At 35.8% G+C, this 15,000-nt stretch overlaps 1 protein-coding gene across 15 annotated transcripts in view; it reads left to right on the top strand.

Annotated features, from left to right (window-relative positions):
* LOC106869485 (uncharacterized) overlaps positions 1-15,000 on the top strand; it is a 398,751-nt gene that overhangs the window by 208,172 nt on the left and 175,579 nt on the right. For 14 of the 15 annotated variants that reach the window (XM_089365456.1, XM_089365452.1, XM_089365449.1 and 11 more), the window contains one exon: positions 7,298-7,781. In XM_089365456.1, the coding sequence (XP_089221582.1) occupies positions 7,298-7,781 (484 nt within the window). Of the gene's footprint in view, positions 1-6,277; positions 6,424-7,297; positions 7,782-15,000 lie in introns of those variants that run through there. The other variant, XM_089365462.1, reaches the window with a different exon arrangement.

Here is a 15,000-nt window from a genome sequence, read left to right as displayed (position 1 = left end):
GGTGGCGCCCCAGCATGGCCACAGTGCAATGACTGAAACAAGTAAAAGATAAAAGATATACTGGGATTGATTTGTTCAACTAAAACCCTTCAAGGTGGTGCCCCAGCATGGCCACAGTCTAATGACTGAAACAAGTAAAAGATAAAAGATATACTGGGATTGATTTGTTCAACTAAAACCATTCAAGGTGGTGCCCCAGCATGGCCACAGTGCAATGACTGAAACAAGTAAAAAATAAAAGATATACTGGGATTGATTTGTTCAACTAAAACCCTTCAAGGTGGTGCCCCAGCATGGCCACAGTCCAATGAGTGAAACAAGTAAAAGATAAAAGATATACCGGGATTGATTTGTTCAACTAAAACACTTCAAGGTGGTGCCCCAGCATGGCCACAGTGCAATGACTGAAACAAGTAAAAAATAAAAGATATACTGGGATTGATTTGTTCAACTAAAACCCTTCAAGGTGGTGCCCCAGCATGGCCACAGTCCAATGAGTGAAACAAGTAAAAGATAAAAGATATACTGGGATTGATTTGTTCAACTAAAACCCTTCAAGGTGGTGCCCCAGCATGGCCACAGTCCAATGAGTGAAACAAGTAAAAGATAAAAGATATATTGGGATTGATTTGTTCAACTAAAAGCCTTCAAGGTGGTGCCCCAGCATGGCCACAGTCCAATGAGTGAAACAAGTAAAAGATAAAAGATATACTGGGATTGATTTGTTCAACTAAAACCCTTCAAGGTGGTGCCCCAGCATGGCCACAGTGCAATGAGTGAAACAAGTAAAAGATAAAAGATATACTGGGATTGATTTGTTCAACTAAAACCCTTCAAGGTGGTGCCCCAGCATGGCCACAGTGCAATGACTGAAACAAGTAAAAGATAAAAGATATACTGGGATTGATTTGTTCAACTAAAACCCTTCAAGGTGGTGCCCCAGCATGGCCACAGTCCAATGACTGAAACAAGTAAAAGATAAAAGATATACTGGGATTGATTTGTTCAACTAAAACCCTTCAAGGTGGTGCCCCAGCATGGCAACAGTCCAATGACTGAAACAAGTAAAAGATAAAAGATATACTGGGATTGATTTGTTCAACTAAAACCCTTCAAGGTGGTGCCCCAGCATAGCCACAGTGCAATGACTGAAACAAGTAAAAGATAAAAGATATACTGGGATTGATTTGTTCAACTAAAACCCTTCAAGGTGGTGCCCCAGCATGGCCACAGTCCAATGAGTGAAACAAGTAAAAGATAAAAGATATACTGGGATTGATTTGTTCAACTAAAACCCTTCAAGGTGGTGCCCCAGCATGGCCACAGTCCAATGACTGAAACAAGTAAAAGATAAAAGATATACTGGGATTGATTTGTTCAAATAAAACCCTTCAAGGTGGTGCCCCAGCATGGCCACAGTCCAATGACTGAAACAAGTAAAAGATAAAAGATATACTGGGATTGATTTGTTCAACTAAAACCCTTCAAGGTGGTGCCCCAGCATGGCCACAGTGCAATGACTGAAACAAGTAAAAGATAAAAGATATACTGGGATTGATTTGTTCAACTAAAACCCTTCAAGGTGGTGCCCCAGCATGGCCACAGTGCAATGACTGAAACAAGTAAAAGATAAAAGATATACTGGGATTGATTTGTTCAACTAAAACCCTTCAAGGTGGTGCCCCAGCATGGCCACAGTGCAATGAGTGAAACAAGTAAAAGATAAAAGATATACTGGGATTGATTCATTCAACTAAAACCATTCAAGGTGGTGCCCCAGCATGGCCACAGTCCAATGACTGAAACAAGTAAAAGATAAAAGATATACTGGGATTGATTCATTCAACTAAAACCCTTCAAGGTGGTGCCCCAGCATGGCCACAGTGCAATGACTGAAACAAGTAAAAGATAAGATATACTGGAATTGATTTGTTCAACTAAAACCCTTCAAGGTGGTGCCCCAGCATGGCCACAGTGCAATGAGTGAAACAAGTAAAAGATAAAAGATATACTGGGATTGATTTGTTCAACTAAAACCCTTCAAGGTGGTGCCCCAGCATGGCCACAGTCCAATGACTGAAACAAGTAAAAGATAAAAGATATACTGGGATTGATTTGTTCAACTAAAACCCTTCAAGGTGGTGCCCCAGCATGGCCACATTCCAATGTGTGAAACAAGTAAAAGATAAAAGATATACTGGGATTGATTTGTTCAACTAAAACCCTTCAAGGTGGTGCCCCAGCATGGCCACAGTGCAATGACTGAAACAAGTAAAAGATAAAAGATATACTGGGATTGATTTGTTCAACTAAAACCCTTCAAGGTGGTGCCCCAGCATGGCCACAGTCCAATGACTGAAACAAGTAAAAGATAAAAGATATACTGGGATTGATTTGTTCAACTAAAGACCTTCAAGGTGGTGCTCCAGCATGGCCACAATCCAGTGACTGAAACAAATAAAAGATTACATAAATTGAAGAATATCAAAATAAGAACAACAACAATAATAATGATCTTGAACTGTAGCACAGATCTGTAGACTCCATGTGATGGATGGAATTGATTTAATTGTCCATAATAATTAATCATGCAACATCATGTGGTTTGTGAATATTAGCATCATTGGTCAGTTTACTGTATTTTACGATATAAGAAGCAATAAGGGAGTGCTTGGGTAATACGGAGGGAGTAAATGTCACAAGATATGTCTACCAGTTTATTTTCTCCATGAAGTATACATCTGAGAAGCACACACACACACTCGTGTGTGTGTGTGTGTGTGTGTGTGTATTGTAAATTGGGAGACTTTTCAGATTTGAACTTGTAAATAAAAATAATTAATAATTTAATAATGTAGTAATTAGTCTCACACCTTAATATTAAAAGTAGTAGTAGTAGTAGTAGTAGTCGTAATAATAATCATTTTTACTATAGGCACAAGGGCTAAAATTTGGGGTAGGGGTAGTTGATTAGATTGACCCTAATACGCAACTGGTACTTAATTTCTTGACCCTGAAAAGCAATGTTGACCTTAGTGGAATTTGAACTCAGAATGTGAAGACAGTCGAAATACATTTAAGAATTTCTCCCAGCATGCTAACAATTCTGCCAGCTCGCCGCCTCAATAATAATAATAATAATAAGAAGAATAAGAATAATAATAATAATAATAATAATAATAATAATAATAATAATAATAAGAAGAATAATAATAATAATAATAATAATAATAATAATAATAATTAATAATAATGGTTTCTAATTTTGGCACAAGGCCAGCAATTTCAGGGCGGTGAGAAGGCATAAGTCAGTTCAACTGACCCCAGTAAAATTCTTTGAAGATTTATTTCTCAAATTTTTTGGTGGGGGATTTTTTCTTAAGTTTTAAAACTCATAAGGCCAGTTACTCAGTTTCCATGGGATGTAAATAACTGAGATCACAACAATCCCATGAATGGGATGCTGATCCATTGCAATGTACAAAGGTGTCAATTTTTGAGGTTAAGGGGTCAAGTTGATTGCATTGACCCTCAATACTTGATTGGTACTTTAATTTATTTATTTCTTTATTGCCCATAGGGGCTAAACATAGAAGAGACAAAGGGATTAGTTTGATTACATCAACCCCAGTGCGTAACTGGTACCTATTTAATCAACTCCGAAAGGATGAAAGGCAAAGTCGACCTCAGCAGAGTTTGAACTCAGAACGTAACGGCAGATGAAATACTGCTAAGCATTTTGCCCGACGTGCTAACGATTCTGCCAGTTTGCTGCCCGTCAATTTATTTTACTTTATTAACTCTGAAAAGGTGAAAGGCAGAGTTGTCCGTGATGTGATTTGAACTCAGAACATAAAGATCTAGAATAAATGCCACTAATCATTTTGTTGCAATGTACTAATGAATCTACCAGCTTACCACCACCTTAGTTGTCAGGTTAGGAATGTCATACTGAAAAAATGGCATCATAAAAATAACATCAGTAGTGGATATGAAGTTATAATTCAAATTCCTGACAGTTTTTACCTTATCTACCTGCTAATTCTGTGACCTACATTAGGATTAGTTATATAATTTCCCTTAAATAACTTCTTTCTGTTAACCACACCTCACACTGCAAAAGAAAAATAGAAAGTTACTACAGTTGTTCATTAGGATAGTAATTATATTCATTTGGATCTACATTAACCAGCAGGGGTCCCTGACAGAAAATTGATGGATCAAGACTTCTTTCGGATTTTATCTGCCAAATCCATTTGCAAAGCTTTGTTCAATCCAGGGCTCTAGTAGAAGACATCTGCTCAGGGTGTCAAGAAGTGGAACTAAACTCGGAACTATATAGTCGTGCCACCTCTGTGTGAGTGTGTGTGTGTGTGTGTGCATGGGGGGATCCTATCAGAATTCATTAGCCCCTGGGCTACTGTATTAGTTAAACCTCCTGCTTATACACCCTTAATATTGTAATATTTAGTGCAATATCTAAAAGGAACTGTTGCACTGGTTCTCAAAATGATGAAAACCAGGCTAGGTCAGGCCAGGTTCCCACCTAGATATCAGGGAAATTCCTTTGGCATCACATCCCTCTTTTTTATCAACAAGATGACAAAATAGATTTTTGCATCTGTGTAATTTTCTTCTTTCTTAACCATACTGTTTGACAGGTTTAAAAGTTGGAAACCGTCGTAATTTCATTAAACATGACAATTTGTCCGCCCCCTTTTCAGTCTTCACACACCTACCCTAGGGCTGATTGTGGTGGTGGTGATGGTGGTGGTGGTGGATGACTGTCTGCCCCAATCGTATGAGAAGTACTTAACTATATTAATTTTATTGTTTTTTTTAATCATTATTATCATCATCATCATCATCATAGTTTAACGTCCGCTTTCCATGCTAGCATGGGTTGGACGATTTGACTGAGGACTGGTGAAACCGGATGGCAACACCAGGCTCCAATCTGATTTGGCAGAGTTTCTACAGCTGGATGCCCTTCCTAACGCCAACCACTTCGAGAGTGTAAACTCCGAGAGTGTAACGATTTTTATTATCAATAATGATTCAAAAGATGGTGAGCTGGCAGAATTGTTAGCATGTTGGACAAAATGCTTAGTGGTATTTTACCAGTCACTACCATCTGAGTTCAAATTCTGCTGAGGTCGACTTTGCCTTTCATCCTTTCGAGGTTGATAAATTAAGCACTAGTGAATCACTGGGGTCAATGTAATCGACTAATTCCCTCCCCCCAAATTTCAGGCCTTGTGCCTATCATAGAAAGGATTACTATTAATAACGATTCTGCCAGTTTGCTACCCTAGTGTCGAACTGGCAGACTTGTTAGTATGTCAGACAAAATGCTGCTAGGTATTTTGTCTGTCTTTACATTCTGAGTTCAAATTCTACTGAGGTTGACTTTACCTTTCATCATTTCAGGACTCAAAGGAAAAAGTAAAATAAATACCAGATGAGTACTGGGGTCGAGGTTATTAACCGAACTTGCTGGCCTTGTGCCAAAATTTGAAATTAATAATAATATTAATTCAAAAGAAAAAAGAATTATCCAAATATCAAATAAGATAGATAACTGTAAGAAACTCGTAAAATGGATATTTTCTTTATTGTCTGTTTTTGTTAAGAATTGCTCTCGTTTTTTTTATTTTTGTTTTGTGAAAAAATGAAAATAAGGGAAATATTTCATTTTTTTTTTTCTGTTTGTGTGAGGATTAAGGATTTTGTCCTGAGCCTCAGGTTATGATTGTGGTTTACGTTCCATATTCTTCCTTGTATTCTTTTACTTGTTTCACTCATTGGAGTGTGGCAATGCTGGGGCACCATCTTGAAGAGTTTTCAGTTGATTGAACCAAGCCCAGTACATTGTTCTTTTTTCAAACCTGATACTTAATCTGTCAATCTCTTCTGTCATGCTGCTAAATTATGGGGGAGTGTAAACAAACCAACACCACTTGTCAAGCGATGGGGAAAGGAGACAAACACAAAGACTCACATGTGTGTATGTGTGTGTCCATATATATATATATATATATATATATATATACACATACATACATATGTGTGTGTGTGTGTGTGTGTGTATGACAGGCTTCTTTTGGTTTCCCTGTACCAAATTCACTAAGTCTTGATCTATCCAGGGTTTTAGTAGAAGACACTCCCCCAATGTGCCATGCAGTTGGACCAAACCCGGAACCGTGTGGTTGGGAAACAAGCTTCTTAACCACACAGCCGCACTAAGTGATGTTTACATTATTAGTTAGTATTATGTAAACACTGGCAAGGAATCTAATACTGAGGTCAGACATTCCAGGAATGTTCTGGCAAGCTAGCTTAGCAATTCATTCCATTGCAAGCTGAATAAAAAAACACTTTGAAATTGTGGGTTTTCAAATGCTAAATCGTTAAATTCATTTTGTGAGTATCTCTTCACCGTCTTCAATAAATGTCATTAATTCTCTTAAATGATAAACTCAAATTATTAACTTTTCACTTCTTTTTTGCAACTAATTGATAAGAAGATAATAAAAAGTTCCGTTAACATATAAGGCAGATAAATTTCTCTGCAGACCAGATACTATTTATTGTTAATTGCTTCCAGGTATGTGTACATTGTCAACAGTTTGTTAAGTTAGCTAAAATGCTCATACTCCCTAAAGTGATGTCTTAAATTCTCTTTGTAAATGATTATAGTAAATGAAATATTGTTTCTTTGTGTTGTAGCTATTTTAATTGTTTCAGCATACTCACGTGCACGCTGGCATTCTTATACACACTCGTCCTATATACACGCAAATATTTTTCCACACAGACATATATTTAATTACGCATGTATATATTGCATGTATTAATAATAATAATAATAATAATAATAATAATCTATATGTAAGATGCAGACACAGTAATATTTAGAGCTGTACAATATTTCATTACAGTATCAAAGACAGATAACCTGTACTCATATTCAGGTAAAGTTAATGCAACCTTCTTTTAATACATAATATGTTTTCCATGTAGCTGGCAAGCATATTACTTTCTATTATTACACCTGGCAGGTATGCTGTTTTGGTTCTCAAGTTTAACTGATCTGTTTTTTACTGTGGAGGCCTGTGATAAGTGATGTTTTCGAGTCTGGCAGATACCTTACCAAAGTTTAACTGAAAATAACTTCCTGTATTTGTTTATTGGTTTTCATTGATAACAGTATCAGTATCATGTGCCTGTTTCTATTGTTATCTAAACTACCTAATTTATCAAGTCTTATGTTGGCTAAACACTTTTCTATTTAAAGGAAACTGTAAATCAAGAGGCACCGAATCATGAAGAATTTGAAGAGCAGCAAAGGAGCAATGGAAATCTTCAGCAGAATTACGAGAGCAGCTATAATGGATACATATCAAACGATCCCAATCATACGTGGCCTAGAAAGAGGCGTCCAAAAAGCTGGACATCTCAGTCAAATTATAGTTCTCAGCATACTGAGGAGAAGAAAAGATCTTCTTACCATGTAGAGTCCACTGTTGATGCTGAGCAGGACTATCTCAACAGTATTCCACCGTCCATAATGAAGCCTTCACATTCTACTCTTGGAAATTTACAAAGCCAAAATAATAACGTTTCATACACAAAAAGTGACTTTGTTTCTATGGAGGGTGTACCATCAGCTCCTGAAAAGACACAACCACCAGTGAGTCACAACCAGATTTCAGTGAAATCTCCTTCATACTCTGAGGCTGGTGGAGCAAATGAAAATAATACCTACCGAACTAGAAATGGTAAGAACATATACTTCATTATTATTATTATTATTCTTGTTATTGTAATCCATTTTCCATCCCTCTTGCTATTATTGTTATTTCAAGTGCCTTTTCTTTTTTATATTGTGGGCTTTTGTGCCACTACTGTGTGCAGTTTTGTGTATCTTGGATATAAGCAGTGTTTTGTTTTGGTTTTGTGTTGGCTATAGTATTGACAGTACTCTGTGATACATGTACAGTGTCTAGAACTGCTATTTTCTGTACATACGTGTAAGATCCGTGTTTGGTTATATACTTGTCTGCATTTAACCATTCACATGGAACCTATCATAAAAGAGATTGTTTCTGCTTTCAGTCACCCTCTCCATTCTAATAATCTCTGTTTTTCAGATCTTTATCTACAGATAATTTCTCCATTTCTTTTAGCAACACATTATCATCCGTTGAAACTGATCATTCAGTTAAGAGGCACTTCATTTCCTTGTGAGCCTTCACAACTATATCTGATTGATTTGCTATAAATTTCCCTCTCTTTGAGAATTGGCATTCCTCACATAAGAGTAATTTTGTCATTCTCCAAGATCTTTTCTCATACATACACATAACATATAGCATCTCTTTTCTGTGGATATTTTATAAAACCAACATAATTCCTTACCTATAAAAGCTCTAACTCTGTCATATGTTTACACACACACACACACACACACACACACACACACACACACACACACTTTTTGGTCAAAACAGCTGGCCGGCCAGAACAATGCAATTATATTTTTTCACTTCCTCCATATGTTTTTTGTATATTTCTTTTTATCTGATTACCAGATAAGTTTTATATAAATTGGAAGGTATGCATCCAAATGCTGAAGGCTAACACCTATTTTAAGAAAAATACTTCAACCACACATATGCACATTAAATTTTACTATTTCTCAAATATATCTGTGTGTTTCTTTAAACTTCACTTGTTCATGTTTTTACAAAAATAATCTTGCTTCATCACAGTAGTACCAAATATAAAAAAATCGTGTGTGATGGATACATTATTTAAATGTCATAAAGGCTTTGATATATAAGCTGTCATTATGTCGATTATTGAGGTGGTATTGTTATATTTGTCATTGAAAACATCTGGCTTTTTGCATGCTAGGAAGTGTTATGTCTATAAATTAAAATTTCATAAGATGTTTGCATTGCCATTTTCTAAGAGAAATGGAGGTTTATAAGGTTATCAGTGAAGTTTTACTATAAGGAAAGGAAATTGAATGCCATTCTACATGTAATGTGCGTGTGTGTGTGTAGAAGTATGTATGTATCTTTGTATGTAAGTACATTAATATTTAAGTGTTGGGTATGTTCCTATTTTTATCGAGATAAAGTACGTTCACTGTCTATGGCTATCTGGTGTCATCCACAGTAATTAGACAATTGCCACTGGATCTACTTCAGGAAATTCTCGTTGTACGTTGAGCATAAAACAAATGATAGAGACAGAAAATGCAGTACATGGGGAAACTTTATTGCTCACAATAATCATTTCAACACATCCTGCATTGATCTTTCACAGGTGGGGAACTATACTACTTGTTGTGGTACATCATCGGGTGATGTAGCACCTGATGAGCTGCTTCTGCACTGAAGGATGCACCACAACTAGTTGCATTATTTTCCACCCATGAGGGATCAATGCAGGATGGGTTGAAATGATCCTTGTGAGCAGTAAAGTTACCCGTGTATTCTGTTTTCCATCTATATCGTTTGTTTTGTGTGTGTGTGTAAGTATATGTGTGTATGCATGTGTGTGTGTGTTTAAGTGTGTGTATGTGTGCAAATGTGTGTGTGTGTGTATGTGTGCAAGTGTGTGTGTGTGTGTGCAAGTGTGTGTGTGTGTGTGTTTGTATATGTCTGTTTAAGTTTGTGCGTGTGTAAGTGTGTGTGTGTGTGCAAGTGTGTGTGTGTCATAGAATCTGGAGCAACCTCAGGCTGCTTGGTTTCAGAAGGGTTAATACTTTTCTGATTTTTCTGAAAATAAATATATTTACATGTGTTATTTTTTATTTAAATTGTAGGGGGAAATCAAAGATCTGATCACTTTAAACTAAAGAAACCCAGCTTCATTATCTGAGTAATCAAAGAGTTAAGGTTGATGATAATTTCTCTCTAATAAATTACACGAGTTCATGCAAACAAAATGAATTGGTCCAGTGAATGTGTCTCTATATGAAAGACCCAACGGATGAACTTCTATGTGGAAATATCCCTTAAACCACACTTTGTCTTTGAGAAGGCCATACATGTTGCATAACATGGTTTTGGGTTGTCTGTGCATCAGGAAATAAAGATTATGGTCATTCTCAAGATGCTTTTAGTCATAGGCCTGCTAGGTCGTAGCTCATATGGGCCTAAACAAGAAGGGTATCTCTTCATAGCTGCTTAACTGCTAGAAATAGCAGTCAGTTTTCCTTCAAATAATATCTTAGAAAAGAAAAAGAACAGAAACCTTGATGCAGTCTTAGATACACTGTCTGAATTAGGGATGGATTGATCATGGCTGGAAAACGATCATAGGTGAAATATCTATATAAACCAAGACAGAAAGTTGCCTTTCTCGTTTGGTTCTTTAATCCTTCATTATTCAGATTATTCTCCCAAACTTGTTTTCATTTAATTATGCATTATCTTATGATCTGATTGTGTATTTCTAGGATGACATTGTTGGATACGTGTGAAAGGCTGGATATGGCAGCTTTAAAAACTAAATGGTTGACTCTGTAAATTAGATTTAAATTATGTATCTTGAAATTAAGTTCACGATGACTTAACCAACACATAGGAACAATATATTGCTACAAAGTTTGTGTATTGAGAATATCTTTTTAAAATAAATGTTTGTTTTGCTAAAGTGTAAAATTTGTATTTTTGCTTATCAATCTTAACAACTGAAGAAAATGAAGAAGAAAAGTTTTGTAGCGGAAAAAGAAGAATAGAATAAGCATGTAAAAGAGAGAGAGAGAGAGATTTAAAAATAACATTAAATAAGTAAGTAATACCAGTTGTGGAGCAAAAAATAAGAAAATTGCATGGATTCTATTAGTCATCATTGTTGTCTAACTGTATGGTGTAAGCTGTGTTCTTCAAAGCTGAAGAAAAAACACGGTTGGAGATGTGTTCTAAGAGGAACACATCATGGGATGATGGAATGTCTGTTGATTAGGCTAAGTAAAGTTAGGAATAGTTTAGATGTTTATTTTCTGCAAGAAATTTTTGTCTGGAATTTATGGCTGTCTTTTGGCAAGCGTTTACATGATGAAAAAAGTAATTAAAACAAATGGTGAAATCTTATATTTGTAATAATTTTGTGATGTCTTCAGGTGCTTATTTTGTAACAGCACAAGATTCATTCGCTATAATTAATTTTGATGATAAAGGAAATGTATAACTCAAAATTTAATTCCAGGTTCTAATTATCTTGGAGTCGGAGTGGAGAGGTCATCTTCATAATGACATAACTGGTCATACATAAATATTTATATATTTTCTATTTTGATCTTTGTCTTTTTTTTTTTTAATTTTTTTTATTTTAGTAAGGTATGATATTGCCCAGTAGCTGGAAGTTGGCCAGATATGTTTGTGTGTGTAGGATGGGTGTTTGTATGTATGTGTATATATATATATATATATTGAACCCAACCCTGGGTTCTCATTCCTAAGGTTTTGTTTTTTTTGCTGATGTTGTTATTATTATTATTTATTCAAGGCACTGCTTGGAATTGAACTCACAATTTTGGAGTTAGTAGCCTGTGCTCTTAACCATTACACTATATGCCTGTGGGCAATTATTGAGTGAATTTTAGGGCTTATAAACCTAATATTTTCCTATCCTTCCTTAAGACTGGTTCCCTTATACTATTCATATCTGCTCTCGGTCTGCTTAGGAGGTTGTTGTGTCCTAACTTATGTGCTGCTTCTTTTAGTCTTCGTATTTTCCAGTGGTGTTCTCTCTATTATTTTAACTTCATCCCACAGGGGACGGTGGTCTCCGCTTTTCCATACACGATCAGCTATACCTGATATGAGGACACATATCCGTCCAATGTAAATAATGTACAGAACTCCTCATCTCATAAATAGAGAACAATATATATTGGTTGTTGTTTTTAAAAGCACATATCACCTTCTCATGTTAGATACAAATATTTTTTTATGGTGTTCCTTTAATCTTCAGAGGAAATCTACCTTTGTCACTTGATACAGTTGCTGTAGCTATTTTCTTTGTCATTAGAAATAATTTATGATGTTTAGTGGAGCACGAAACAACTTGCATACTACATCACACTTCAATACCTACAACATAATCGTTTCTTAAAGTTGTTAGACTAAATCCCAGACTAAAGACTGCCAAACATAGAACTATTACAACTTCAATGGTAGCAATTCTGATGAGTTAATTAATGGGTGTTATTATTGATAAAATGGCAAGCTGGCAGAATGGTTAGCATGCCGGCCAAAATACTTAGCAGCATTTCATTTGTCTTTACGTTCAGTGTTCAAATTTTGCAGAGATTGACTTTTCTTTTTCATCCTTTCAGGTTGAATAAAATTAGCCCCAGTTCAACACTGGGGCTGATGTAGTTAACTTACTCCTCTACCAAAATTGCTGGCCTTGTGCCCAAATTTGAAACCTATTATTATCTTTATTGACAATAATGTGGTAGACAACCCGCTATTCTACTACATTATTAAATGTCAATGAATGTTTAAATATAAAGTAATATGAGGTTGATATACTTTACATGCATCTATGTATAACACACACACATATGCAAAATTTATCTGAAGCCACTCTTTTAGATAAAGGAGTTGCCATTACTTGATAACTGGTAGGTACCAGGTTTTTGCAGTTGCTGTAATGGTTTAGATTATTAGCTTGCCTGGAAAGGGCAGGTGGCAACAGGAAGGGCATCAAGTTTTTAGAAACTCTTCTTCAATATCCTCTCTTCTGACCCATGCAAACATGGAAAACTGGATGTTAAAGTGATGATCATCAGAAATGGTCACCATGTGCCTCACCAGTGTCTCTCTACCCTTGTCCATATTTTCCCTGCAAGCACCAGTCTTTAGAAAGTCATGCTGAACATGAACTGTATTGACATCACCAGTTTGGGAACGGCTGAATTCAAGTTCAAGCAGAGTTGCCCTTGTTTTCCATTTCTCAACACCTTAACCCCTAACCATATAGAGTGTCTAGAGTAACTACCCGTATATATTGGGTTTGATTTGATCAACTGTAGCCAATAGCCACCTTGTTATAGTTTGTCATTTCGTGCTGATATAAGGAATCGATTGGAACAGTCTCAGCATAGTTAATGAGATGTGTATATGTTGGTGAACAAAATCTATTGAAATATAATTATCTCTTGTAATATTTGTTAACAATTACAAATAGTGCTTCATTTGCTTTGAAAAGTGAAAGTGTTTGTGGTATAATTTCTACTCGTGTTGGGTTAGCCAAAAGCACAAATTGTGACTGATAGCTTATAGTCTGGCAATTGACATGACACATGTGAGTTTAGACAAGAGTAGACAAAGTATGCATATGAATTTGGTCTTTTCCAATCAATACTTGCCTGACACAAGCCTACGAGCCATAGGACACAGGCAACAACATTGATCAATTGGCCAGAACAGTTTAAAAAAAAAAAAAAATTGTAGATGTAATTTTAATCAATGTTGTAACTAGAATGATGTCTACACTTTTTACAGTATTTAGTTTTTATTGGTAAGAGAGCAAGAGAGATTGTGGGGGGAAATGACTCATTGCTCAAGAATTGATCCAGCTTCTTTGGATCAATGAGGTTGCATGAGTTGAAGCGAAGGTTAACACAGATGATTGAATGAATGATAATATACGCAGAATGCTACAACTGTTTTGGTTGAAGCTAACAAGAGAATTTCTTATACATGGTTGCTTGACTTGCTAGAAACTGCAACCAAATAGCTCTCTACATTGCATCCTACCACCTTAATGCCTTTATTACTATATTTCAAATGAAATACCCTGCCTTTGTTTCAATTAATTTTGAAAATAATGAAGCATTTACTAAAATAACTTTGTAATTGTTGGAACATGAATTAACACAAAATTTTGATAGGTTTTAATTTAGACCAACTTAAATCTGGAAGTTTGTATCATAGAACCTGGGACAGTTTAAGGTGGGTTGGTATCAGACTGTTCAATTAATAAAGAGCATATTTGATAATGTAGTCTTAGATGCATACTGCTTAAAAACTAGAGGGGAAGGTCATAACTGGAACACTGTTCATAATAACACTGTTTGGTCAAGGTTGACCTGAGGCTCAAACAAGCACAGTTTTGGTGAGGCAAGGGTTAATAGGTTTCATTTGAATGAAAAGATGCAACTCTGGAGATGATCCAGGATTTGAATGGAAATATTAGTGGGGCAGATATTATTGGTGATGGTTAAGATGGATTAGTATAGAGGGAGAAGGAGTAAGTTCATTGTAATAGGTGTAGAGAAGGCTGAACACTAGGGGATAGTTCAAGATGGGTTGTGTTACCACAGAAACTTTCGGATATGTAATATGCAAGTTGTTTTTCACTTGTTTCAGTCATTGGATTTTGGCCATGCTGGGGCACCCCCTTGAAGGGTTTAGTTGAACAAATCAAATCTGGGACTTATTTTGTAAGGCTTGTACTTATTCTATCAGTCTCTTTTGCTGAACAACTAAGTTATGGAGATATAAACAAATCAACTGCTACTGTCAAACAGGTGGGGGGAACAAACAAACAAAGATATGCATATACATGTATGCACATGTGTGCATATGCACACATGCACACACACACACACACACACAGAGGATGGACTTCCACATAACTTTCATCTACCAAATTCACTCATAAAGCATTGGTTAACTTGGGGCTATAGTGGAAGAAACTTGCCCAAGATGCCATGGTTTTTTTTTAATATAATGTGAGGATGTTGTACTTCAGAGTAGTGGAGATGATTCAAGATTTTGTTAATTATATGATTAAAAACAAAAAAAAAAAAAAAAAGCAATTTTAGGTGAATTGGAATAAGTATTTTTTTAAACAGCAATAGTTAAATGTTTTGTAAAGTTTGGACTTAATTGTCATTAGCTAATGTAGACTTTGTTATGTCAGTATCATGTTAGCTTTTGTTTAGCTTGATTTAAATTTGGGCTGACA

Source organism: Octopus bimaculoides, chromosome Z (genome assembly GCF_046866305.1).
Source record: "Octopus bimaculoides isolate indiv1 chromosome Z, ASM4686630v1, whole genome shotgun sequence".
Classification (NCBI taxonomy): domain Eukaryota; kingdom Metazoa; phylum Mollusca; class Cephalopoda; order Octopoda; family Octopodidae; genus Octopus; species Octopus bimaculoides.
Note: the sequence above shows the minus strand (reverse complement) of the source record. Positions and strands in the feature narration are given on the sequence as shown.